General features: G+C 30.8%; 3 protein-coding genes across 4 annotated transcripts in view; 2 read left to right on the forward strand and 1 right to left on the reverse strand.

Annotated features, from left to right (window-relative positions):
* The window catches only part of LOC130669381 (phosphatidylinositol 4-phosphate 5-kinase type-1 alpha), a 350,783-nt gene extending 348,284 nt beyond the window's left edge, over positions 1–2,499 (forward strand). The window contains exon 17 of the mRNA XM_057472248.1: positions 2,370–2,499. Within this exon, the coding sequence (XP_057328231.1) occupies positions 2,370–2,402 (33 nt within the window). The 3' untranslated portion in view covers positions 2,403–2,499. The remainder of the gene's footprint in view (positions 1–2,369) is intronic.
* LOC130669383 (cap-specific mRNA (nucleoside-2'-O-)-methyltransferase 2) overlaps positions 1–3,355 on the reverse strand; it is a 29,558-nt gene extending 26,203 nt beyond the window's left edge. Inside the window, exons 1-2 of one of the 2 annotated variants that reach the window (XM_057472254.1) lie at positions 3,118–3,355; positions 1,564–3,054 (exon numbers count right to left, since the gene is read on the reverse strand). In XM_057472254.1, the coding sequence (XP_057328237.1) occupies positions 1,564–3,021 (1,458 nt within the window). In that variant the 5' untranslated portion in view covers positions 3,022–3,054; positions 3,118–3,355. The remainder of the gene's footprint in view (positions 1–1,563; positions 3,055–3,117) is intronic. The other variant, XM_057472255.1, reaches the window with a different exon arrangement.
* An 8,331-nt stretch (positions 3,356–11,686) lies between these two features.
* LOC130669948 (NADH dehydrogenase [ubiquinone] 1 alpha subcomplex subunit 13) lies at positions 11,687–25,378 on the forward strand. The gene is made up of 3 exons (XM_057473110.1): positions 11,687–11,911; positions 22,695–22,845; positions 25,056–25,378. Exons 1-3 carry the CDS (start codon positions 11,812–11,814, stop codon positions 25,261–25,263), a joined length of 459 nt encoding a protein of 152 aa, XP_057329093.1. The 5' UTR covers positions 11,687–11,811; the 3' UTR covers positions 25,264–25,378.
* Positions 25,379–27,801: the final 2,423 nt, after the last annotated feature.

Here is a 27,801-nt window from a genome sequence, read left to right on the forward strand (position 1 = left end):
CGTCAACATGATCTATTTTCTCATTTTTAATAAATGATTTAATAGGCTCTATTTGGTTGACATAAATAATTGTCTCTCTAAGATAATGAAATCATTTGGTTAAGTTAAGAAAATATTTATATGATAGACAACTAAATTATTTTACAGTGCCAACAACCCCAAATATTAAAGCAATATATTATTATATTAACTCTAATAAATATTACGTAGACACAAAAAAATATATTCATTTAGAATAAATATATATATATATATATATATATATATATATATATATATATATATATATATATATATATATATATATATATATATATATATGTGTGTGTTCGAAATTAATAAATATATGTTTAATCCTAATGATTATTGATTTAAAAAGTTATGATGCTAGGCAGCTGCAGCGGGAGTAGTTCAGTGCTCACCACTAGATCACGCCCACCTTTTGGAGTGTCCCTGGTAAGATACTTATTTCAGAAGTTATAAACTCTAATCTTGAAGCATTCATGGAACGCGTTACTCGCTGAATGTTAGCAGAGAGATGATAATCCATTTTTGATAGTAATATAGGGTTATCTTGTACTACACTATGACATTAATGTTTTCTTGAACCATTTTTGTCAAAGTACAAAAAAAAATACGTGTTAATGAAATCAATTATTTTTCTAAAAAACTCTAAATAATTCTTTTGACAGCTGCACAAATTTTCTACTGAGAGTTTTAATCTAATAACTAATAAATCAGAAAAACTCAAAAAAATTATTTTTATAGTCGCACAAATTTTTATAGGAAACTATTTTAAAGTATTAAGAAGTCTTAGTAACCCTTCAAGTAAGTTCTATTAACTCAAAATAACTTTTCTGGAAGAGTCCGAAATCTTGGAATTACTCTGACTTTATACGTCAAATTAGAAGTTATTCCGAGTTTATAAGACTTTTTTAAACTTTTTAAGAAAAAGTAAAAAATTTAAGAACTGTTATTCAGACTTATAAATAATTACTTTCAGTCCTTACAGAGAAATTTTTCCACAAGGGCATTCACGGTACTTTACGGTGAATCACCGTGAATCACCGTAATTTCACCCTATTAGCGTGATTTACCGTGATTTATCGTGATTCACCGTAATCCACCCTATATCACGGTGAATCAGGACCGCCAAGGCTCTTTTAAAATTTATACTTGAGAAAGGAGCAGTACTTCAATCTAACACAGGCAACGCCTTATAAAATCGAGAGTGTAAATTAAAAGGTACACGTAGAAATCATTCTTGTTTGAAATGCTATGGTGTCATAGTAATGCCGGACCATGTTCGCCACCGGTAGGAAATGGAAAGAAACATATGCAAAAATTATTATGGCCATAATAAAATCAATTGATCATTAATTGATTGTTAAGAACGATAATACAAATTACTGTAACCATTCAAAATTTTATTATGGTCACAGTAATTTCTGCATGTGTTCATTTCAATTTCCGACAAGTGGCCAACATGGTTCAGTATTGCTATGACACCATAGTATTTCAAACAAGAATAATTTCTTTGTGTAGGCAAAACTTAGAGCTTACTTGGAACGTATAAACATTGTTGATGGTATTGATACAAACTTCTTCATTGAGAATCGACAAACGTTCAAGTGTTGTCATATGAATTTGTTTTTGTCTTTGGTTATAGGAGTCATAAAATGATTTGTTATTTAAAGTTGAATAACATTGATTTAAAATCGTCGCACCGACAATTCCCATATTATCGTGAGGCAGTTTTTTCAGTTTATAATTGCGAATGTAATAATTAGCAACTGCTTTTTTTATTCGCCTCAAATAAAGAAAATCATCTTCAGTAGATTTAAATGTTTTTATGTTATTCAATATTTCATCACATTGAAAAGATTTAAAATAGTTAGCATATTCAACAATTTGCGTAATGAATGAATGAGGAATATCTTTTTTTCTAAACATCGATAGCGTCGTACCATTTTCATAATATTTCCTGAAAATATTTAAATATGGTTGAATGGTATCACGTCCTTTAAAATTTAAACAAATTAAATAAATTTCTGAATTTCCCGCTTTACTGGTAGCTGGTTTTTTCATAATGATTTTGTCAAAACAACATGTCAAAAAATATATTAAACATATTGTTGAATGCTCAAAAGTTGTGAATATTTTTAAAAGAAAATTAGCATTCGTACTTAATAAATGAAGTGCTGTCACTGCTTCACAGAATTGTAAGTGCGACACAGTAGTCTCTTGTTCACCCGGTCTGTCCATACAATCAACACTACCATCAGCGGTAATAAGCATTACATTATCATTATCATTTTTTTCAAGTTCAATAAGTAAATCTAAATTTTTCAAATCCATTATGTTTCCAGTATTATCAGCTCCAAAATACCAATGGTCCATAGTGTGAAAAATGAAACGATCATCACAAAGCATCGCAGACAAAGAATTTCCTTCATAATAAGGATTCAAAGTGGTTGCTCTCCAGTTCCAATCAACAAATGGCATGTTAATTTTCAGCCAATGATTAAGTGATGTTACGAAAGCTCCTGGTGCTTCACATAAGTGAATAGTTTTGAGTTGTTTCTTATGAATGGTTTCTTCTGGTATCAATGGAAAATTGGAAGCTATTTCATAAAACTTACACCATGCTTGAGTGAGAAATTCAGGATTAACATCTCTTTTCAACCTCCATTTGATACCTTCCGCAATATTTGTATTTCTCGTATGATTTCTCCATTCAGTTGGGTTGTAATCGCTTAGAGTGTTTTTTATTTCGTTTAAATTTTTTTTCAATAGTTGTAAGTCTTCTATACTCCAAGCACTTTCAGTGAACATAGTATCAGAGCTCGGTAGTTCATAGTGATCATTTTTTATTTCAACTTGTTTTTTAAACAATTTTTTGACAGCAACGTTAATTGAATAACCGAATTTCTCGGATTTTTTACGGTTTCGAAAATGTCGCGAGGATTTAAAAGAAGTTGGCAAAAGGTAGTCTACGTGTTGCATGTCAGATTTGTACATTATATCTTGTCAATCAAGATCAGCTATCTTTGTCTAGAATAGTAATAATAATTAAAATATATAATACATCAATTTAATAAATATTTACTCACTTACCATAAATGGTTGACTAACAAAGTAACTTCTAAGCTTTGTTCAATTAATATATAACTATAATTAGTACTTGATGAATTAAAAATACATTATTATCAATTAAGATTATTTATAAAAATGGTGCTACACTAAACCTTTTCCGATTACTGATTCCTTGTGTAGTAAACTAAAAAACATTTTCAATGCCGGAATTTTAATTCCAACAAAATATTTGAGGTTATAAGTATTTAAAATTTGCCCATAAAGCCACGCTGACTGGAATTTGACAGAAACTTTAAACATGTATGTCCTCAGGTGCCTCCACCTGTTAATTAATTAGTGAACTTGAGATCCATAAATAGGCGCGCATTTAAATTTCATTTGAAATTATATATTAACATCTTACAACACTTATTGCGTCTTATCAATATTTAGTCAATAATTTAAATAATAAATCGTCGTGGCACATACTTATTAAATTATATATTTTTATTATAAGAAACTTTAAATAAATAGATAAATAAATCTTTATTTTGTATTCAGAGAAATATAAATACAGTTTGAGTGGTCTTGGAACGTTTCCTGTCACCCGATACTTAAAACCTAACCAAAACACACGCATAAAAATCATGAATAGGCCCTTGTTCTATAGTTAACAGTAAATATGGTTATAAACAAATGCATACTCTATAAACAAATAAGAAAAGGATATATTTAATAAATAAATGTTACTTATAAATGAAAGCCATATCACAAGAACTCAACTATTATTGTTAATATATATTAGGGTGTCCGTTATTTCCCAAATGGATTTTTATTTACCGATCGTCCCCTGAATCTTTAGTTTATGACCTAAAAAAAAAACATCCAACACAATGAGGCTCTTAATTTTCACATTAGACCGTGCCCAAATCATTTTATATTTCCCATTTAAATAACATGGGATTTTTAGACTTCTGACTCTTAATTTTTTTTCTCAGAAACAAATGAGAGTAAAAATTTGATCGAAGCATATTCTGATAGGAAATTGAACGTTCTACAAAAAAGTTCTCTTATGAATTTCCGATAAAATAACTCCTTTAAAAGTTATTTAACGTTAAACTTGTGTTTGTTATCAATCCTATAATATTTTTAATTCTATTTTCATTTTTACCGTTTTTGGCAATAACATCGTTGAAATAAAAGATAGTTGTTATTATCACTAGAGTACCGATGATCATTTATGTAGATTTCATGGCCTAAACAGAAAATCAAGGGAAAAAAACATTGTTTTATGAGAAATAATAGAAATAACATACCTTTCCTCATACAGACGAACTTTAAAATGAATTAATGGAAAGTGATGAAATAAAAATGTAATAACTTCTTTGTCTATAATATTATAAGCAGATTTATTATCAACCTTGCTTTCTCTATAATTTTTTGTTAAGAAAGCTATGGTCGCATTAGGATATTTTGTTATGTACTCATTTACAACTTAAATCAAATATTGTTTTTGGTCTTCTCGTGTTGTTAAAATGTTGATATACTCTTAAGTTGATTTAATTGCTCTTTCGGTGAGATCATTAATGACTTGTAAATTGTTAACAATTCGCAAGTAAATTTGGAATCCTTACAACTTTTTGAAAGATTTAACATTGATAGAAATTTTTTGAAATTAGATGTGAAACGTGGGCGGGCAATAACGACTATTTAGAAGGCTTTCGAAAGAAAGCAAAAATGATAATAAATCTGCTTATAATATTATAGACAAAGAAGTTATTACATCTTTATTTCATCACTTTCCATTAATTCATTTTACAGTTCGTCTGTATGAGGAAAGGTATGTTATTTCTATTATTTCTCATAAAACAATGTTTTTTTTCCCTTGATTTTCTGTTTAGGCCATGAAATCTACATAAATGATCATCGGTACTCTAGTGATAATAACAACTATCTTTTATTTCAACGATTTTATAACCAAAAACGGTAAAAATGAAAATAGAATTAAAAATATTATAGGATTGATAACAAACACAAGTTTAACGTTAAATAACTTTTAAAGGAGTTATTTTATCGAAAATTCATAAGAGAACTTTTTTGTAGAACGTTCAATTTCCTATCAGAATATGCTTCGATCAAATTTTTACTCTCATTTGTTTCTGAGAAAAAAAATTAAGAGTCAGAAGTCTAAAAATCCCATGTTATTTAAATGGGAAATATAAAATGATTTGGGCACGGTCTAATGTGAAAATTAAGAGCCTCATTGTGTTGGATATTTTTTTTTAGGTCATAAACTAAAGATTCAGGGGGCGATCAGTAAATGGAAATCGATTTGGGAAATAACGGACACCCTAATATATATACATATTAAATAAAGAGTGACTCGTATAATAAATAAATTAATAGAAATATAGAAATATAACATTAGAATGATTATAATGGTGTTTCATGATAAATAATAATGTCAATCGTATTAAATAATTAAATATAGAATAATTAACTAAAAGGTTGTATTCAAGTACAGGAAAATGGAATAGAAATAATATAAGTAATAAGTAAAGTCTTAGAACGGATAAATAAAGAACCTAGATGTGTAAGCTCATATCTCGTACGTGTATTAGTAGGAAGTATAAATGTATAAGTATATAATTAGAAAGAACGTTGATATGTATGAGTACATATATTGCATAAGTATGTGTGTGAGCATGAGAATGGTGGGAGAAGTCGAAGTATGGAGAGTCAGAGATCTTTCTGCCGTCTGATGCAACTTCACTTCTCTCCGAGAACTTTTGACGAGCACAACTGTTGTTACTGATCAAATCTTATCTATATAATAAGACTCAGTCTTTAGATAAAAGTTATTTTATTAATAACATCTATCCTTATCCATAATTTCATTAAATAGTAATCATAATGATCATCATAGTAAACAATAATTTTATCACGGTTTTCAAATTCAAAATTGGTCCCGCGTGACAACGAACTGCTCGCTGTCCAGGAGGTGGCGTCAGCTCCGATCTCAGTAACCTCCCAGAACATAACAAAGTTGTTATGTCCTCAGTGGCCTAAGGTGCCTCCACCTGTTAATTAATTAGTGAACTTGAGATCCATAAATAGGCGCGCATTTAAATTTCATTTGAAATTATATATTAATATCTTACAACACTTATTGCGTCTTATCAATATTTAGTCAATAATTTAAATAATAAATCGTCGTGGCACATACTTATTGAATTATATATTTTTATTATAAGAAACTTTAAATAAGTAGATAAGTAAATCTTTATTTTGTATTCAGAGAAATATAAATACAGTTGGAGTGGTCTTGGAACGTTTCCTGTCACCCGATACTTAAAACCTATACAAAACACACGCATAAAAATCATGAATAGGCCCTTGTTCTATAGTTAACAGTAAATATGGTTATAAACAAATGCATACTCTATAAATAAATAAGAAAAAGATATATTTAATCAATAAATGTTACTTATAAATGAAATCCATATCACAAGAACTCAACTATTACTGTTAATATATATACATATTAAGTAAAGAGTGACTCGTATGATAAATAAATTAGTAGAAATATAGAAATATAGCATTAGAATAATTATAATGGTGTTTCGTGATAAATAATAATGTCAATCGTATTAAATAATTAAACATAGAATAATTAACTAAAAGATTGTATTTAAGTACAGGAAAATGGAATATAAATAATATAAGTAGTAAGTAAAATCATAGAACGGATAAATATAGAACGTAGATGTGTAAACTCATATCTCGTACGTGTATTAGTAGGAAGTATAAATGTATAAGTATATAATCAAAAGAACGTTGATATGTATAAGTACATATATTGCATAAGTATGTGTGGGAGTATGAGAATGGTAGGAGAAGTCGAAGAGTGGAGAGTCAGAGATCTTTTTGCCGTCTGATGCAACTTCACTTCTCTCCGAGAACTATTGACGAGCACAACTGTAATTACTGATCAAATCTTATCTATATAATAAGACTCAGTCTTTCGATAAAAGTTATTTTATCAATCACATCTATCCTTATCCATAATTTCATTAAGTAGTCATCATAATCATCATCATCATAGTAAACAATAATTTTATCACTGTTTTCAAATTCAAAATTGGTCCCGCGTGACAACGAACTGCCCACTTTCCAGGAGGTGGCGTCAGCTCCGATCCTGGTAACCTCCCAGGACATAACGGCTTGCAGGCACACCGTCAAAAGTAAAAATTTCAGAAGTATACCAACTTCAGAAACTCACAGTTAGGAATGTAAAAAATAAAGATGGTTCATAATTCAGAATGACAAATTATCACCTTGTCAAAAACATCGAATCTCTAATCTTTATATCAACACATACTCAGAATTTACAATATTCATTCTTTCGTAATAAAGAATTAACAATATTTAGAATGACAATATTTCAGAAATCCAATACTTCCGAAATTTCAAACTACGAACGCCAATTCTTCAGAATTACATTTTATACGAATGACCATTTTAGTAAAATTTTCTAAGCTTTGCTGACAGTCGGTATTACAGACTTTCCCTATGAATTTACCATTATCATGTGAGTGCTTTGGCGGATTGATTGGGTTTAAAAAATTTGTATGACTCGTTATGTAATAATTATATATGAATTTTACGAGTTTAATTTGTATGAAACGATTATATTGAATGTACTGAATTAAGATAGAAGTGCTATTTATGGCCAGTGTTTTATTTTTAGACCTTTAATATTTCATTTGAATTAATGGAGAAGTATAAAAAAAAAAAAATTCATTCTAATACAGTAAAAAAAATCGGTCTGTCAGTTGACCCTGCGGGCCAGCCCCCGAACTTCCCGCTGTTTTCGAGCTCGTTGAGCCAATTTTGTATACAATTACTATCACAATTATTATTAGTATAAATTTCATATATAATTTGTATACAATTACTATCACAATAATTATTTGTAATAATTTTATATATAATTTGTATACAATTACTATCACAATAATTACTGTCATAGAAAATCGATAGAAAATTGACAGAAAACAAAAACTTGTTGCTGTCAGAGAAAATCGATAGAAAATCCATAGGAAATTGACAGAAAACAAAAACTTGTTGCTGTCATAGAAAATCGATAGAAAATCAATAGAAAATCAGTCTGTCAGTTGACCCTGCGGGCCAGCCCCAAAACTTTCCGCTGTTTTCGAGCTCGCTGAGCTCGAAAACATTATTGTGATTACATTTTCGAGCTCTTTGAGCTCGCAAATACTTTTGTATGCCATTGTTTTGTAAAAAACCATTTTTTAGCATTTCCTTCTCCCACGATATCTCGCGAACGAATTAACCGATTTTGATGGTTAAGGTGGCAATCGACGCGTTTTATCAAGTTCTGGAGCTGATCAGATTTTGAAATTGATTTATTCAGTCGTTTTTGAGAAATTTCAAAAAAACCAAGGAAAAAATTTTTTTTGAATTCTTTCGTTAACGGTTTCTCTTGAACGAATGGACCGATTTTGATGGTTGAGGTGGCATTCGACGCGGCTTATAGAGTTTCAGAGCTGATTAAATTTTGGAATCAATCCATCGATCAAATTAAAAGTTATCCAAATAAAACATTTTCGAAAAAAATTTTATTTTTGAAATATCTCTGAACGCACCTTACCGATTAAGTTCAAATTTTCACGGCTTCAAGACATTAACAAGCCGCGTCGAATGACACCTCAACGATCAAAATCGGTTCATCCGTTCAAGAGTTATGAATATTTACATACATACATACGTACGTACGTACGTACGTACACACATACATACACTCGGACATCATCGTGAAATTAGTCAGAATAGCTTCTTAAGACCTCGAAACGTCGACATCTGATGGAAATTCAATTTTCGTAAATCAGACCGAAACCAATAACTTCCCGAATTTTTGAAAATTTACAATTTTCTTAGCGGGAAGTTAAAAATTCCCTTTAAATGAATTAAAAAAAATTCATCATATCATTACGTACTTTGCGTATTATTTTATTAAAATTTTTGAAGTAACCAAAACTGGTACTAAAGTGGTCAAAAATGGTACTTCTATCCTATATGAATTATAAAATAAAATTCAAATAAGATATTGAAAATAATACACGGATCAATGTCCAATAGAATGAATCAATTATTCTTGAATTATAATTATTATTTAAAATATTGGACCTAATAAAACATAAACATATATGTTAATTATAAATTTATAAATAAAAAATGCATCTGGATTTGATTTAGGCTGTATTTTTATTCATCACACAAGCATTAATAATAATTAAGTTACAGTAATAATAATCCGAAAATTCCCATAGAATCCAATCACATGCGAAAAAAACGACATTGAAACCAATACAGTCTATAGGATTCTATGCGGTTTTTGTCGCAGTTACGTGGATTCTACAAGAATTTTTGGACAGGGTATATACTGATATACATCAAGATTAGTTTCGATTAAAATTTAGTTTAGTTAAATTGATAATATTTAAAATCTAAAAACTATTTTTAAACAGATGAGATTATATTGTTTATTAGTATGTGTTAAAAAAATTATGTCACTAATTTTACGATTTTATGTTGAAGCTTAAATAATTATAACTCAACTATTCTTTCTAAACATGAATAAGTCAATATTCACTAATTCTGAGTGCCAACCGAACCACTTTTTGAAATTAGCGGTTCGGTTTGCACTTGGCATTAGTAAATCTTCACTTATTTTCACTTATTCATGTTTAGAGAGTTATTAGAACTTAATTATTACTGGCCACAAATAGCACTTCTATCTTAATTCAGTACATTCAATATAATCGTTTCATACAAATTAAACTCGTAAAATTCATATATAATTATTACATAACGAGTCATACAAATTTTTTAAACCCAATCAATCCGCCAAAGCACTCACATGATAATGGTAAATTCATAGGGAAAGTCTGTAATACCGACTGTCAGCAAAGCTTAGAAAATTTTACTAAAATGGTCATTCGTATAAAATGTAATTCTGAAGAATTGGCGTTCGTAGTTTGAAATTTCGGAAGTATTGGATTTCCGAAATATTGTCATTCTAAATATTGTTAATTCTTTATTACGAAAGAATGAATATTGTAAATTCTGAGTATGTGTTGATATAAAGATTAGAGATTCGATGTTTTTGACAAGGTGATAATTTGTCATTCTGAATTATGAACCATCTTTATTGTTTACATTCCTAGCTGTGAGTTTCTGAAGTTGGTATACTTTTGAAATTTTTACTTTTGACGGTGTGCCTGCAAGCCGACATAACAATTCGGCTATTAGGGTATATTTATACTATGGCTATCAGTGTTATGTCCTGGGAGGTTACTAGGATCGGAGCTGACGCCACCTCCTGGACAGTGGGCAGTTCGTTGTCACGGGGACCAATTTTGAATTTGAAAACAGTGATAAATTTATTGTTGACTATGATGTTGATGATGATTATGATTATTATTTAATGAAATAATGAAATCATGGATAAGGATAGATGTAATTGATAAAATAACTTTTATCTGAAGACTGAGTTTTATTATAAAGTGTAGATAAGATTTGATCAATAATAACAGTTGTGCTCGTCAATAGTTCTCGGAGAGAAGTGAAGTTACATCAGACGGCAGAAAGATCTCTGACTCTCCACTCTTCGACTTTTCCCACCATTCTCATACTCATACACATACTTATGCAATGTATGTACTCATACATATCAACGTTCTTTTTAATTATATACTTATACATTTATACTTCCTACTAATACACGTACGAGATATGAGTTTACACATCTACGTTCTTTATTTATCCGTTCTATGATTTTACTTACTACTTATATTATTTATATTCCATTTTCCTGTACTTAAATACAATCTTTTAGTTAATTATTCTATATTTAATTATTTAATACGATTGACATTATTATTTATCATGAAACACCATTATAATTATTCTAATGCTATATTTCTATATTTCTATTAATTAATTTATTATACGAGTCACTCTTTACTTAATATGTATATATATTAACAATAATAGTTGAGTTCTTGTGATATGGTTTTCATTTATAAGTAACATTTATTGATTAAATATATCTTTTTCTTATTTGTTTATAGAGTATGCATTTGTTTATAACCATATTTACTGTTAACTATAGAACAAGGGCCTATTCATGATTTTTATGCGTGTGTTTTGGTTAGGTTTTAAGTATCGGGTGACAGGAAACGTTCCAAGACCACTCAAACTGTATTTATATTTCTCTGAATACAAAATAAAGATTTATTTATCTATTTATTTAAAGTTTCTTATAATAAAAATATATAATTTAATAAGTATGTGCCACGACGATTTATTATTTAAATTATTGACTAAATATTGATAAGACGCAATAAGTGTTGTAAGATGTTAATATATAATTTCAAATGAAATTTAAATGCGCGCCTATTTATGGATCTCAAGTTCACTAATTAATTAACAGGTGGAGGCACCTGAGGCCACTGAGGACATAACATCAGGGTTGCAAAAACAAACTGTGCTGTTAGGGTGGCTACATTGGACCAGATATTTTTCAGTCCCTACAGTTGCTCTAATCAACTAAAACCCCGAAAAGGTCATTCTGAAAGTAACCTGTTCATCTTTCAAAATACTTTATAATTTAATTTGAGCCATAAAAAAATAATTAACAGTTTCATTAAGATGACATCAAGAATAAAACACGGTCCGCAAGATTTACCTCCGAAAGGAGGTTATAACCCTATTCAAACTTCACGAGTAGCTCTTCGTAGAATCGTAACTCGTAAGAATTTTTTTTTCTCTTACTAATTTTCAGCTATGTAGTAACGTTAATATATTTTTTCGTTCTAACTCACGAAGCTAAAAGTGTCACGTGTAATTTGTCTCAATTTGATATCTGTTTTGACATTGAAATCTCGGAGTTTGTAAGAATTACATATTGTAACCTCTGAGATGATAATATAAGCATGAATGGTTTTCCGTATTTCGAACTTAAATCACAAAGAACTTGGATTTAGAACACAAATATCTAGGCCACTTATATTTTAAATAGGGTAAATGTGGCTATTACAGTGAGTATGGGCATTATTGAGGTTCGTTGAGTCTAGACCGTACCTAAAAAATGTTCGAATTTTAGATTTCTATTTACGTTTAATGAGTAGATCTGATCAAACCCAATATAAGCCCATGTATAATTATGACCCTGAAAGTAGTAGACATCCGACGAAAAATTAGTTTACCTAGGGATATCTAGGGTAATAATAAAGTCACCATAAATTTGAAAGTTGCCACTTGTTCATTGGCTCGAGATCTTTAAGTGGTAGATTTAAAAAAAATTGTTTTTTTTAATAGAAAAGTTTTTATGATGAAAAATAATTTTGAGATGGCTCTCCAAGGATTACAAATTATTAAAAATAAATTTTTATTCATTAATCTTATACTATTTACGATGGTTCCAATGTGGTTTCCGTCAAATTATCGAAATTTCTTTTAGAATTTCTGGCGACGAATATCCATCTCAAAAATCGCTTAAAAAAAAAAAAAAAAAGAAATTTAAAGATTTTTTTAAAATTTAAATGCGGAGTTTTTTCCTTTTTTTAATTTATTTCATTTATATTTGAAAAACAAATTTTTTTTAATTTTTTGGACTAAGATATCAGCTAAGAAATTTTTTTTTCATCTAAATCAAAGTCCCACATTTTCTTTGTGCTCAAAGGTTTATGTGGATTCCTTTTTTTTTAATTTTTTTAATATATATATTAATATTCCCATTTCAAAATTTTTTTTTGGTTCATGCAAAAAAAGTTGTTAATTTTTTATAAATTTTATACAAATTATTATTTTCATTTATTTATCAACTTCAATATACTTACATATCTTTATAAAAATATATTTTTAAGAGTTAATTATAATATAACAAAATTTCAATCAACCAAAATTTTAATTTGCCGCGAATATCAACAACTACTATAAACTACATCTCTACAAAACTCGCGCTCAAATATAGTACGCACAAGTATGATACTGAAAGTAGCAGACTAGAAAAAAAAAGTTTTTTGTTTAAATAAATAAATAAAATACTCCTAGAAAAAAATTTTGAACATTGCATGTCGATAACTTTTAAAAATCTTCATGTAACTCATACCGAAGAATACGCCGCTGACTGGCTAAAGTTATCATCATAAAATTTTGGATTAAAATACAATCCTCTCTGATTGGTCAAAAGAGTGGTTTTATATATATTAAAACACTCACATTTATGTTAAACCACTGAATTTCAGTGAATTGGGCTAAGTATACCCCTACTCAGTAATCTAAACCGATAACGATAACTCGCTTCGCTCGTGCCACTAAAATCACATTCGAGTATAAAACCGATATTCCACATGATGTATAAGATATTATTTTTTGCATATTAAAAAAAACTATTTTACTCACAAGTATTTTGTTAATAAAAATAAAAAATTGTCTGATGTAAGCTACTTTCAGTATTATGAATGAGTTTATTTTTTTAATTTCACTAATTCACAGTTTTCCTTATTAATTGCTTTAAATATTTTAACCGTTTATCAGAATGAAATTGTTCCAAACTTTATTAATGATTATCGATCATTATTTTCATATCGTTATATGCGTCAATGGTATTTAATTATAACCATTGATTATAATTGTTTTATTGTTCAAACAAGTTTAATTAACCATCATTTTAATTTAATGATGCTGAAGTTAGCCGACGTTTAATAATTTTTTTCAAAACGATAAAATATAAAAAAAATCTGTCTATCGGTTGACCCTGCGGGCCAGCCCCAAAACTTCCCGCTGTTTTCGAGCTCCTTGAGCTCGAAAACATTGTTGTGAATACGTTTTCGAGCTCTTCGAGCTCGAAAATACTTTTGTGTGCCATTGTTTTCGCAAAAAACCGTTTTTTGGCATTTCTTTCTCCCGCGATATCTCACGAACGAATGAACCGATTTTGATGATTGAGGCGGCAATCGACGTGTTTTATTGAGTTCTAGAGCTGATTAGATTTTGAAGTCGATCGTTTAAGTCGTTTCTGAGAAATCAATAAAAAACTAAAAAAAAAAAAATATTTTTTTTCCGTAATTCGCCAATATTTTCGAATCTACTTGATGAAATGATCTGAAATTTTCAGAAAAGTCGATGGCCAACAAGCTCTTTCGATTGCCGCCATAACCATCCAAATCGGTTCATTAGTTAAAAAGTTATAGACCGGTCACACACATCATTCTGAAAATAGCTTCCTAGGACCTCAAAACGTCGACATTTGATGAAATTTCGATTTTCGCAAATCGGGGTGAAAACAATAACTTCCTAATTTTTCGAAAATCGTCGATTTTCTTAGCGGGAAGTTGAAAAAATTTTTTTGTTGATAATATGATTTAAACTCGAAATCGTTTGGTTCAGTTATTTTAAAGATATTTGCGAAAAACCATTTTTCACCATTTCTTTTTTCCACGATACTGCTTAGAAAAATGACTCGATTTTGATGGTTGAGGTGGCAATCGACACGTTTTAATAAATTCTGAAGCTGATCAGATTTTAGTATTGCTTACCTCAGCTGTTTCAAAGATATTCGCAAAAAACTATTTTTTATCGTTTCTTTCTTCCACGATATCTCTTAGACAAATGACCCGATTTTGATGGTTGAGGTGGCAATCGACGCGTTTCAATAAATTCTAAAACTGATCAAATTTCGGAATTGTTGAGTTTAGTTGTTTCAAAGATATTCGCAAAAAACCGTTTTTTACCATTTCTTTTGCCCGCGATAACTCTCGAACGAATTATCCGATTGAGATGGCTAAGGCGGCAATTGACGCGTTTTAGTGAGTTCTAGAGCTGATTAGATTTTAAAGTCAATCGTTTAAGTCGTTTCTAAGAAATCAATAAAAAACTAAAAAAAAAAAATTTTTTTTTCCGTAATTCGCCAATATTTTCGAGTCTACTTGATCAAATGATCTGAAATTTTCAGAAAAGTTGATGGCCAACATGCTCTTTCGATTGCCGCCTTAACCATCCAAATCGGTTCATTAGTTACAAAGTTATAGACCGGTCACACACATACATACACACATACACACACACACATACATACATACATACAGACACTCGGGCATCATTCTAAAAATAGTCAGAATAGCTTCCTAGGACCTCAGAACGTCGACATCTGATGAAATTTCGATTTTCGCAAATCCGGGTGAAAACAATAACTTCCCAATTTTTCGAAAATCGTCGATTTTCTTAGCAGGAAGTTAAAAATAGCACCTGTAGTATTATTAATTTTCGACATGTTCATATTGTTAGTTTTTTCTTTCTTTTGTAATTGCTTGTTGTAAATTCGAAAATTGTATGATCCTGAAGTTAGTCAACATTTGACAATTTCCGGATTTTTTTTTCTACAAATGAAGTAGTGCTCATGAAGTTAACTTCAATTGCCTGTTGACTTCAACATCATAATACTGAAGTTAGTTAATTTAAATATTTACAAGTATCGTTAGCTGTAAAATACATTGTCATACAATTTATCAGTGATTCGTGTTAAAATAGTTTATAACCGAGACCCCCAGTCCAGGGTGTGACCCCCTGTCCAGGAAGCCAAGATTAGATTCAGTTGATAAAATCAACTGTTCTGTGACTAGCTCTTCTACAGGGCGGAGAATACCCGATCCTGGTCACAAGGAATATTTAGAAATTCTGAGAGTATCGGAAGCTTATCAAATAAGAGACTTGTATAGGTAATATATATAGAAAAATAGATGACAATTTTATTTAACCAATTCACCTAGACAACAGACCCCACTTTACAATAATTAATTAAATAAAACCGCGACAATAATTAACGACACAAGCTAGTGAGAGTGAAGTTGATCTTGATAATTTACTGATGCCAAAATGACGAGCACAAAACACTGACTCGACTTTACAATTTTATCCGAATTTACTTTATAATTTCCAGTTACAATATTATTCAATTTTCACTCTCGACTTTATAAAAACTTCCAATTTATTTATGCTCTCCAACTGAGAGCAATTATTTATATATTAAATCCAATTTATATAATCCAAACAATAATAATAATTAACATTACCGGAGTAAGAATCAATTCATCGCATCCAAATCAGCCCAGGTCCACATTTCCAAGTTTCCGTCGTAGACAAAATTCCAAATCTCCAAAACTCCAACCAAACAAACTCCACTACTTTCCTGGACTCCACAATATATTTTCACAAGGTGTATAATGGACGTAGACTGCTTCCAAATTGATTCCAAACAGGTATCGAGTAGAAATGAATATATGATGACAAGTATAACAATGGTAAGCGAGGTGAGCTCAACTGTAGCTGACACAGAATTGTCCGTTCTGCCTCTCGGTGAGTCGGTTACTACCTTGTACTCCAGGCTAGCGCATGCGTCCTGCAACATTGCCTCGTGGCAATTTCAAATTGGTGTAAGAAAATGTTAATTTATCTCTCGTTGTCCAGTTACCGTAGGCAGCCACCAGGTCCTAGATATCTCCCGAGCATGATGTTGTAATAATAACCAAATCCCGGTTACAAGTTATGTGTCTCAGCAGTATTTAATTATAGTTGAAAATGATAGTTGTTATCTTTTAAACAATCCCTCGCAGATTTGAATCACGTTGGAAGCACCGTGGATCCACCGTGGTTACACGGTGGGTTTGTTCCATTTCACCACCGGGTATACACAGTGTATCCACTGTGATTACACGGTGTATCCACCGTGATTCCACGGTGGCTTTGTGCTATTTCACCACCGTGGTTCCACGGTGTATCCACCGCGTAATCACAGTGGAAACACCGTGTATACACAGTGGTCAAGCCACCGTGGAATCACGGTGGATACACCGCGTAATCACAGTGGTAAAATGGAACAAACCCACCGTGTTTCCACCGTGATTCAAATCTGCGAGGGATATTAATTAAACTATTATGTTAATTTTTATATTTACAAGTGTCGTGAGCTTTTAAGTACATTGTCATACATTCTATCAGTGATTTGTGTTGTGTTTTAAACAATAATAATTAAATTACTATGTTAATTTAATTATTTACAAGTGTCGTGAGCTTTTAAGTACATTGGCATACATTCTATCAGTGATCTGTGTTATGTTTAATTAATTTTAACATTTTTATATTTAATTCAATTATAACAACAGTATTTAATTTTAGTATATAGATATCTGTTATTTCAGAATCATTAATAAAAATGAAGTTTTGCCATGAAAAAGTTCTTTTAGTGCTTGTTAAATTAGTCAATAATTATGGCGACGTTATTTACTGACGGTCCAACAAAAAATAAACCCCTGTTTTTTAAACTTTGTAGCCATTTGGGGCTGCGGAAAAAAAAGATATTGAACAAATACGAACAAATTTATTTTTTTGTTGGCGTAAAAATGAACAGGATTTTACTGAGAACTTCAAAAAATATTTCAAAAATAAAAAAATTGCTACTAAAGACAAACTTGATAAAAAGGTCATTGATAAGCTAGAAGAGATGACAAAACAATTTAATTTCCCCTTTGTGTCATCCGAGACTTCATCTTGGTCAAATAGTCCTACCCTGTGGAAAAGGTCTTATAAAATCTCATAAAAAAAATTGTCTATGAGAAAACGATCAGTATTTGTCCGCGGAAAATCTCAATAATTCTTATACAATTATTTTCTCATAGATAGTGCATCAAAAAAAATTTTTTCTTAAAATTCTCATATAAATGATCAGAATCTATAAGAAACACAAGCTGTAATTTTGTGATTATAAGTATTTATAAGTTTTCGAAAAATGTAAAGTTTACAATTGCGTAGATTTTGGAAATGAATAAGATTGTATGAGACGATTTTTGAAGTAATCATATAAGATTTGATACTAATTAATCAATGTGAGTACAGTAATTTTCCATATAGTAACGAAAAAATTTATGAGATTGATTAAGTTATAGTTTCTTTAGTATTGATTAAGGTTTATATGCTAAATTATTGAATTTTTTAGCATGAATTCAAAAAGTTTTTATTATGTATACTCAAGAATATTTTTATGAGTATTCACGCGGAAAATCCTCAGCAATCTATTCCCGAAAAATATATGAAATTGAGTCAGTTTATTTATTCATCAAAAATTACTCAAGTAAACATTAATATTAAATATTAAAGTCATGATGTATTATAGGGTATACTGTAGTACAATCTAAAAAAGGCCATTCGGCAGCCGAAATGGAAGGTAGATTTATAAAAAGGCACATACAGACATATCTTGTGATACATGTTAGTGTATATAGACATGATATGATATTAGGCTCGTTTTCTTAGAGTGAGGGTAAAAAAAGACAACGACTATTTTCGATAGAGAACTTCAGATAGTTGATTCGACAAAACATTTTATAGGTAACCTAACAAATAACCTTCACGGAAAAAACTATAGAAAATTTTATTAGTATGAGATCATAATTGTAATTGCTATTACGATGGCAAGATCAGATATAATTTTAAAACTACAGGTACGATTGAAACATCATAAATATTAAAAGAAATACTTTTAAAATATAAAATAGCTGTGAAATTTGCAGTTTATTTTGTTCAGAATAAAGTACAACTGACAAAATTGTATTATAATGGAAAATACATAAGTTATGCGGAATGAAAACCTTATTTTCAACTTTTATTGATTTCATGAAAATTTCAAGGCTATCAAATTATTGAAAGAAATACTCGTAACATAAAAGTTAAGGTCATAAATTAAAGCTTATTAGTCAAGCTTTGGAATACTTTTTACAGAAATTATCTATGAGTTTAAGCTTTAAAGTTATATAAACTTTAAAAGTGAATAAAAACTGATTTTTTCGAAAAATCGTGAAAATTTTAAACAGCCATAACTTCAAAACTATTTGAACGATTCAGCCCATCTTTGAACTTGATCAAGATAATCGCCTATAGAATAAGTGTGAAAAATTTCATTAAGATCCGATAAGAACTGTAGGTGCTATCGTAATGACAAGACCAGTGATAATCATAGGGAGTAGAGGTACATTTGATTCATCATAAGTAATAAAAGAAATACTTTTAAAATATAAAATAGCAGTGAAATTTACAGGTTATTTTGTGCACAATAAAATACAACTGACGAAACCGGATTATAATGGGAAATTCATAAGTTATATGGAATGAAACCCATATTTTCAACATTTTTTGATTCCATTAAAATTTTCAAGGCCATCAAATTATAGGATGAAATGGTCGAAATATGAAGTCTAAGGTCATAAATTAAAGCTTATTAGACAAGCTTTCAGATACTTTTTACGGAAATTGTCTATGAGTATTAGTTTTAAAATTATATGAACTTGAATGTGGAAAAAAATTGATTTCTTCAAAAAATCATGGAAATTTCAAAAAGCCATAACTTCTAAACTAATCAACCGATTTTGCCCATCTTCGAACTTAACCGTGATAATCGCCCATAGAATAAGTGTGAAAAATTTCATTAAGATCTGATAAGAATTGTAGGCGTAATCGTGTCCTCAAAACTGCGTTATATCCCATATATATATATATATATATATATATATATATATACATACATATATAAATTTTTTAACGGATGGTATTTTCGAACCCTACTCAACTAATTATGATAGGTTGTGACAAAATTCCTTGAAAAATCGACCATGAGGACAAATACAATAGTTAGATTTTAGAAAAATCTACCTAAAAGGTACTTGTTGCTCTGTCAAATGACAGAGGAGTACTCAGACAAAATCGTATTGAAATTTGGAATATAACACTTCTGAAATAAATGTCTTACCAGGGACACTACAAATCGTAGGCGCGATCTCGTGGCGAGCACCGAACTACTCCCGCTGCTGCTGTCTAGCACCGGTGACTTCCCCCTTCTCCATATCGATCTTTTCTCATGATGGAAGTAACGTGAGTTCGGATCTTAATGAAGAAGAATTTTTTTTTTTTTTTTTTTACGGTTTATCAATCACTCGCAGACTGATTTCTAAAATATCTATTGTGATAAATTTCATAAAACTGGACGGAGAAAAAAATATTGTTCTGAGAAGTATACTGTATAGTTACAATAACAATACGAAAAAGTTTTCTACTAGATTGTTACTGCAACGATCTACTGTATCGTTCTGAGAACAATACGGTAGATAGCTCTGAGACCTATACCGTCTCGTTCTGACAGCTAAACCGTATGGTTCTGTGTCCTATCTGACGTCACGTGCGTTGCAAATGATATGAGACCTTTAAAAATCTTTATCATTAATAAATAAATGATAAATAAATAATTTTGATTAAATAAAATAATTTATCTATTAAGCGTCTGCTAGCAACAATTATACCCGATACACAAAATAGACGCGAAAATGGATGCTTAAATAGGTTAGGTGGTGCCGTGTGAGGTGGCGACTATGGAAAGTTGTATAGGGCTCACCGCTATCCAATAGATTTCAAACAGCCATAACTTCTAAACTAATCGACCGATTGAGTCCATCTTCGAACTTAACCATAATGATTGCCCACAAAATGAGTGTGGAAAATTTCATTAGGATCCGATAAGAATTGTAGGCGCAATCGTGTCCTCAAAACTGCGTTGTATTACATATATGTGTATATATATACTAGTATGCGTCATTTCGGAGCAACATTTTGTTTTTAAAATGCATGTGGAAAAAATCATGTCGAGCTCTTGGAATCGATCAGAACACTACTTTTTTAAGAGCTTGGAATTAAAATGAAAATAACTAGAAAACAATGCGGAATTTGAAAAAACTTTACTGATAATAATTTGTAGAGAATAAAATTGTAAACAAAAAAGACCCTTTAACATTTTGTGATAAGTCTGATAGTTTCGCCTGAAAAGTAAAAAGATCTCGAACTTTACTTCAAGCTCTAATAACTTTTGAACAGATGGATTTGTCAAAAAATGATAAGAGACCTTTTTTGTGGAGCGTTCAATTTCCTACAAAAATATGTATTAATCTATTCGATCTATTGATTTTTTAACGAGTTAAAAATACTCAGTTAAAAAAAAAATTTCCCGTATTATTTAAATGGGAAATCGAATTTTTCAACGAGCTAGATCTGTAATCGACATAGAATTTTTTTTCTTGCACGAAAATTGTTTGTTTGTGTTGAGCTATGATTTTTTCTACATGCACTTAGAAGAAAAAAATGTTGCTCCTAAATGACGCACCCTAATATATACATACATATATAAATTTTCTTGTGAATGGTATTTTTCAACTCTACTCAACCAATTATTATAGCTTATAACAAATTCCTTGAAAAATCAACCATGAGGACAAATACAATAGCTAGATTTTAAAAAAATCTACCTAAAAAAAAAAAAAAACTACAAATATGTACATGTAGAAAGTTAAAAAACTCTAGATGCAATTTTTTCAAATATTTTTTTTTTAGTATTGCACACCTCGAAAGACTGTGCTTTATAACGGACATCAAGATCATGCAATTGATGGTTTTAAAAAAAAATTAAAAAATTATGAGACATCGGGTAATTTCAGTATCATAAATAATGCTAAAAATCTCTATAAATTGAACTTAACTTAAATTAACTTTGAATAACTTTTGGAAAACTAAATTTATCAAAAAACAATACGACCTTTTTTGTAGACTTCAATTTTCAACAAAAATGTCTATTACTTCTTCCAATTCACTGATTCACTTTCGAGTAATAAAATTCCAAACTTTGAAAAAAAATTTCCCATATTATTTAACTGGGATATCAAGAATTGCGATGAGGCGGTTATTGATATTAATATTAAGAGCTCAAATTTTAATAGTATTTTTAACTTCCCGCTAAGAAAATTGTAAATTTTCAATAATTCGGGAAGTTATTGGTTTCGGTCCGATTTGCAAAAACCAAATTTCTATTAGATTTTGACGTTTTGAGGTTCTAGGAAGCTATCCTGACTAATTTCACGATGATGTCCGAGTGTATGTATGTGTGTACGTACGTACGTAGGTATGTAAATATTCATAACTCTTGAACGGATAAACCGATTTTGATCTCTGAGGTGTCATTCGACGTGGCTTGTTAATATCTTGAAGCTGTAGAAATTTGAGCTTAATCGGTAGAGTGCGTTCGGAGAGATATTTCAAAAATGTTTTATTTGGATAACTTTTAATTTGCTCCATGGATTGATTCCAAAATCTAATCAGCTCTAAAACTTTATGAGCCGCGTCGAATGCCGCCTCAGCCATCAAAATCGGTTAATTCGTTCGCGAGATATCGTGGGAGAAAGAAATGCTAAAAAATGTTTTTTTAGAAAACAATGGTCTACAAAAGTATTTTCGAGCTCGAAGAGCTCGATAATGTATTCACAATGATGTTTTCGAGCTCAACGAGCTCGAAAACAGCGGCAAGTTTTGGGGCTGGCCCGCCAGGTTATTTGATAGACCGATTTTTTTTTTCGTCATCGAACAATATTTTCCGTATAATTGTTGAAAAAAAAATCATTTTTTTAAAAATCAATCTAATATATATAAATATTAAATTTTTACAGCTGTCGTCGCATCAGGCTTAACGGTTGCAACAAGTATTATAGGAGGTGTTGGATTTTTCTTTAACTACAGATATGCAAGAAGAGAACAAGTTGAACTGAGAAGTGCTCGGCTTGCACTTGTGCCTATGCTTCTTGCCGAAAGGGATCGAGAGTAAGTTTTATTTTAATATTTTTGAAATTATTATACAAAAATAATATAACTTCTTAATGCACGTGCATTCCGCTAGCAAAATTACTGGAACAAAAAGTAAATGTCAGATTGAAAGACAAATTAAATATTGAGAAGTGAAATTTTCTTTGTGTTACACGAAGAGAAAAATATTGTTAGAATGACTATCCAATGTATTTTCAAATGACGTATCATCAGAGTAATAATACGGTTATTTTATTTAAGAATACTCTCATGCTTATTTAATCGTCTTTAGTATCATTAAAACGAAAGGCTTAAAAAATAATATTTAATGTCATTTTTCCTAGATAAATCATACTATATTGTACTAAAATGTATTTAATATCATGTCAACTCTTCGTCTTTATGGTCTCTCTGGATCACTACATAACGAAATTAATTAATTAATGTAACGGGACCTAAGTTCACCTCCGCCATTCGGAGGCCGATTCCTCGCTCTTTTGGGCATACTCGCGCTGTATAGCATCCCCATGTTCTACCCAGACGACACTCTTAGTCGAAAAATATAATCAAGTGACGACTAAGGTGGACATTAACCGGAGGTATAATCAAAAATCCTCATTGCGCGTGGTATCTAACCACAGCCACCACGAGCCCTATCTCTCTCGGGCCAAACACTACTCCCATCTCAGGAAATGAAGAGACTCTGGTCGCAGTGGGCTTGGAAAGGCCCCCCGTGGTACCAGACTCCCAGCTCTGGTCAACATGGTTGCGTAGGATTCTTCCCATACCCTATGTAAAGGGCTTCCTCCACTTGTTTCTTTCGGGTTCCTAACAAGCCATTATCCGCATGTTCATCCCCTGAGATAGATTTTCTACATTCCCGAGCTGAAATAGTAGAATCGTTTCCCGATTATGTTCAATAAAATAAATGTTTGGAGGCAAAAATCAATGTCAGTGATCGAAATCAAGATTTAAATAATATAAGTTTTGACTCATGTCACAGCAATAATATATGAAATATCCGAGAAAAATATTGTATGATGATCGAAAGAGACCATAAAGAGGAAGAGTTGGTATGATTTCAAAGACATTTGAGTACATTATATGATAATTTATCCGGAAAAAATAACATAAAATGTTACTTTTTAACTTTTCAATGCCGATATTTTTTAAACTAATTAACCGGTTTAACGTTTGAGGTGGCAATCAGTGCGTTTCATTGAATTCTAGAACTGATTAAAATTTGAAATCGATCAGTTCAGCCGTATCGAAGCTATTTGGAAAAACCCGTTTTACACCATTTCTTTCGCCAACGATATCTCTCGAACGCATTAACCGATTGAGATGGTTGATGCGGCAATCGGCGCTTTTTTCTAAGTTCTAGAGCTGATTAGATTCTGAAGTCGATCGTTCAAGTCGTTTCTGAGAAATAAAAAAAAAAAATTTTTTTATTTTTCATAATTCACAAATATTTTTGAGTCTATTTGATCGAATGATCTGAAATTTTCAGGAAAGATGATGGCCAACAAGCTCTTTCGATTTCCACCTCAACCATCCAAATCGGTTCATTAGTTGAAAAGATATAGACCGTTCACACACACACACACACACACACACACACACACACACACACACACACACACACACACACACACACACACACACACACACACTCACACACACACACACACACACACACACACACACACACACACACACACACACACACACACACACACACACACACACACAAACTCGATTTCCGAAAATCGGGATAAAAACAATAACTTCCCAAATTTTTGGAAAATCATGGTTTTCTTAGCGGCAAGTTAAAAAAGATAAAACACAGTTTTTAACATTTTTCTCAGATATTTTATATGTTAACGCTCGCATCTGAGTCAAAACTTATTTTGATAGCTTTCATTGATTTCTGTCTAAATACATTTATTTTATTGAACATTATCGTGAATAAAAATTTAAAAAAAAAACGCTTGTTCATTAAATGTTTTCAATTCTTCAATTCTAGAACTTTAACATAAACCATAACTTGTTTGAGCTTGAAAAGCTTATATATGAAAAGCATATATATACTCGATTGCATTCGAGAGTATTTTCGAACTTGAAAATGTATTCGCAATAGTGTTTTCAAGCTCCTTGGGAGTTTTGAGGCTGGCCTGTAAAGTCAACCGTTTTTCAGATTTTCTTTATATTAAAAATTAAATTTTCAGATTTCTGAAACAAATCAGGAAAAATCGTGATGAAGAAGCTAATCTGATGGCAAATTATCCAGGGTGGGAAGTTGGAACATATTTTGGAGAGCCAGTATTTAAAAATGAGCCAGAAGAGAAGCTGATTGAACCGACTTTTTGTGAATATATTACTCACTCTAATTTAAGTGATAATAATGAACGTGTATTCCGCACTCTCTTCATGTAAAAAGTTTTAATTCAATAATACATAAATTTCTTGTTAGAATATAAAATTTAATAAAGCAGTGTTATCCATAGTACAATAATAATAATAATGTTCCTGTTTGGAAACTTTCTTAATACTACTTCATTCCTGAATTTCGTACTTTAGAGTGCTAATAAAATTTATTTCTTTTCCCGAGTCGAAATTCAAGTTTCCTTTTAGTCATAAAAGTATTCAAATCCTTTGTAGTTCATGTGCCGCTTTCGCAAACGCCTGTTTTGATCGTATAAGATGACGCAGGCTAAAAGTACGACCAAACCAGACCTACAAGATGCTGTTTTGATCGTATAACCGGGTACCCCTCGACTTCCATGGTCTTGATGACGAGGCTTACGAGGTCACAATTTGGACACCTTTTGAACTCAAAAGTTCTAAGGGCGCCACTGAGAGTGAAATTGCACGATCTCTCAGTATCGTGTGCAAGGCAAACAAAGCAGAGAATAAGAGAAATCTCAAGGATGAGTCCGAAAATCTCCTTATCAAGGCTGGACCACACAGCTGCAGAGTTAGGTTCTAATATTAATTTAATCAATCACTTAATGAGTGGTCGCCAGACTCAACATCATTAGTCGATCAAGAATAACTATTTCAATAAATTAAATAAAATAAATCCAAATTTATTTATGACAATTTTGTGGCAAACAGATATGTTCTCTAATTTAATATTCAATATTTTTAACAATAGTAATCTTTAATTTTCCCGACAATATCAACGTGTTTTAAAATTTAATTAATTTTCAGTTTAATATAAATTTCTCAAATTATAATAGCAATTATCACTTATTCTAAATAATTTGCTGGCGAGGTAAAATCTATTCTAAATCACACATACACACTCTGTCCGCAATTATAATTTTTCAATGCCGCAAGTTCTGGGTTGACTTTCCGGACCTGAATTTTATTTTAATTATTTTTTATCCTAATAAATTTTATTTAAATAAAGTTTCCAATGATGCGGTCGGTGAGACTCAGCACCAAGGTCACAATATTTAATAAGACGGTACTAACTAAATTTCAGCACCTTCTAGAGAACGGTCTGTGGGACTCAGTATTTCTAAAAGAATACCTGCTAAATTAAATTATTAATGAATTCCAAATTTATTAATTTTTAATTAATTAACCAGTGGTCGTTAGACTCAACTGAATTAATTACTTAATACGACGCTACCTAACAAAGACAAACCCAGACACTTAAACAATATGGCGACCGAATGCTCTCGAACCCACGCCGTAAAATTCACTATTTCTTTTATAATTTATATTTTTACCCTAAATAACTTAATTATCAAATTTTTCCGATATACTGAAATTTTCTAATAGAATTTATAATATACACTTAAATTTCCCCTTTATAACAATAAAACCGGACTATTATTTATTACCAAAATTTTCTATTGTAACGTGGGTGACTCGCCTCCGCCATTACACGTCCACTAAACGTTCTGCTGTTGTATTTGACTCGTCGTCGTACTCCTTAGCTTGTGACGCAGATCTTGCCTTCCTGAGTATAATGATATTTCAGCAACCAGGAGAATGTTGAATTTATATACGCGGTCTTTAGACTCAGCGTATTAATTATTTGGAAAACTGGCTTCCACTGCAGCCACAGCTTCAAAGACGTTATTTTAAAGATGATTTGTTCGGGGTCAAATTAAGACGCACCGAGACGACGATGTCCAATAAGTTAATATATAATTGGGGTCTTTCGACTCACCATAGCAGCAACGTGATGTTAAGACTCACTCTTATAAATACTTGTGTAATGTATGGCTGATCTTAAGGTGACTGATCGCCAACAACACCAGGCAGTGAGTGTCGCAACTTGCGACTCTCAGTCGCTACGAAGCAACGAAGTCCCCACTCTCGGATGATGTCAGTACCGTATACTTCTTTATAAAATTTATTGTCAACCTATAACAGGCGGGACTCGGAGCCCCTCATGGTACCCGTTTGTCACACGGCCGAAAGATTTTAACCAATCAATAACAGTCCCAGTATTGATTTATTTGACGGCGTGGGGCAACGGTAATGCGTGGGCCGAGAGCGCAGTCGAATAAAAATTCAAATAAAATAATAAAGTTAATTAAAAAATCCCTGTTATAATCGTAAACATTACCCAAATTTTAAGGTCGATTTTTTTTTGAAAATCTAGGTATTGTATTTGTCCTCATGATCGATTTTTCGAGAAATTTTGTCATAACATTTTAAGATTTTATACTTTATTCAGATATTTAATTATAGATGTCATATTTTATAGAGATGCTCAAAAACATCCGAATTTTTATAGATATTTCATTTGTAGAGATATTTATTTTTACATAATTTTTTTATATCCATGTTTAGTTATGCAAATGTTTGTTTGTAGGATTTTTAGGTAGATTTTTTTAAAAATCTAGGTATTGTATTTGTCCTCATGGTCGATTTTTCAAGGAATTGTGTCACAACCTACCATAATTAGTTGAGTAGAGTTCGAAAATACCATTCGTTGAAAAATTTATATAT

Source organism: Microplitis mediator, chromosome 6, assembly GCF_029852145.1.
Source record: "Microplitis mediator isolate UGA2020A chromosome 6, iyMicMedi2.1, whole genome shotgun sequence".
NCBI lineage: Eukaryota > Metazoa > Arthropoda > Insecta > Hymenoptera > Braconidae > Microplitis > Microplitis mediator.

What these genes read in the sequence shown, in the direction of transcription:
- LOC130669948 (XM_057473110.1), top strand. Translation starts at nt 11,812, where the DNA reads ATGACATCAAGAATAAAACACGGTCCGCAAGATTTACCTCCGAAAGGA. An exon ending in TCTTCGTAGAATCGTAACTC is followed by an intron (nt 11,912 to 22,694) that starts GTAAGAATTTTT and finishes AAATTTTTACAG; the next exon opens with CTGTCGTCGCATCAGGCTTA. An exon ending in CTTGCCGAAAGGGATCGAGA is followed by an intron (nt 22,846 to 25,055) that starts GTAAGTTTTATT and finishes TTAAATTTTCAG; the next exon opens with ATTTCTGAAACAAATCAGGA.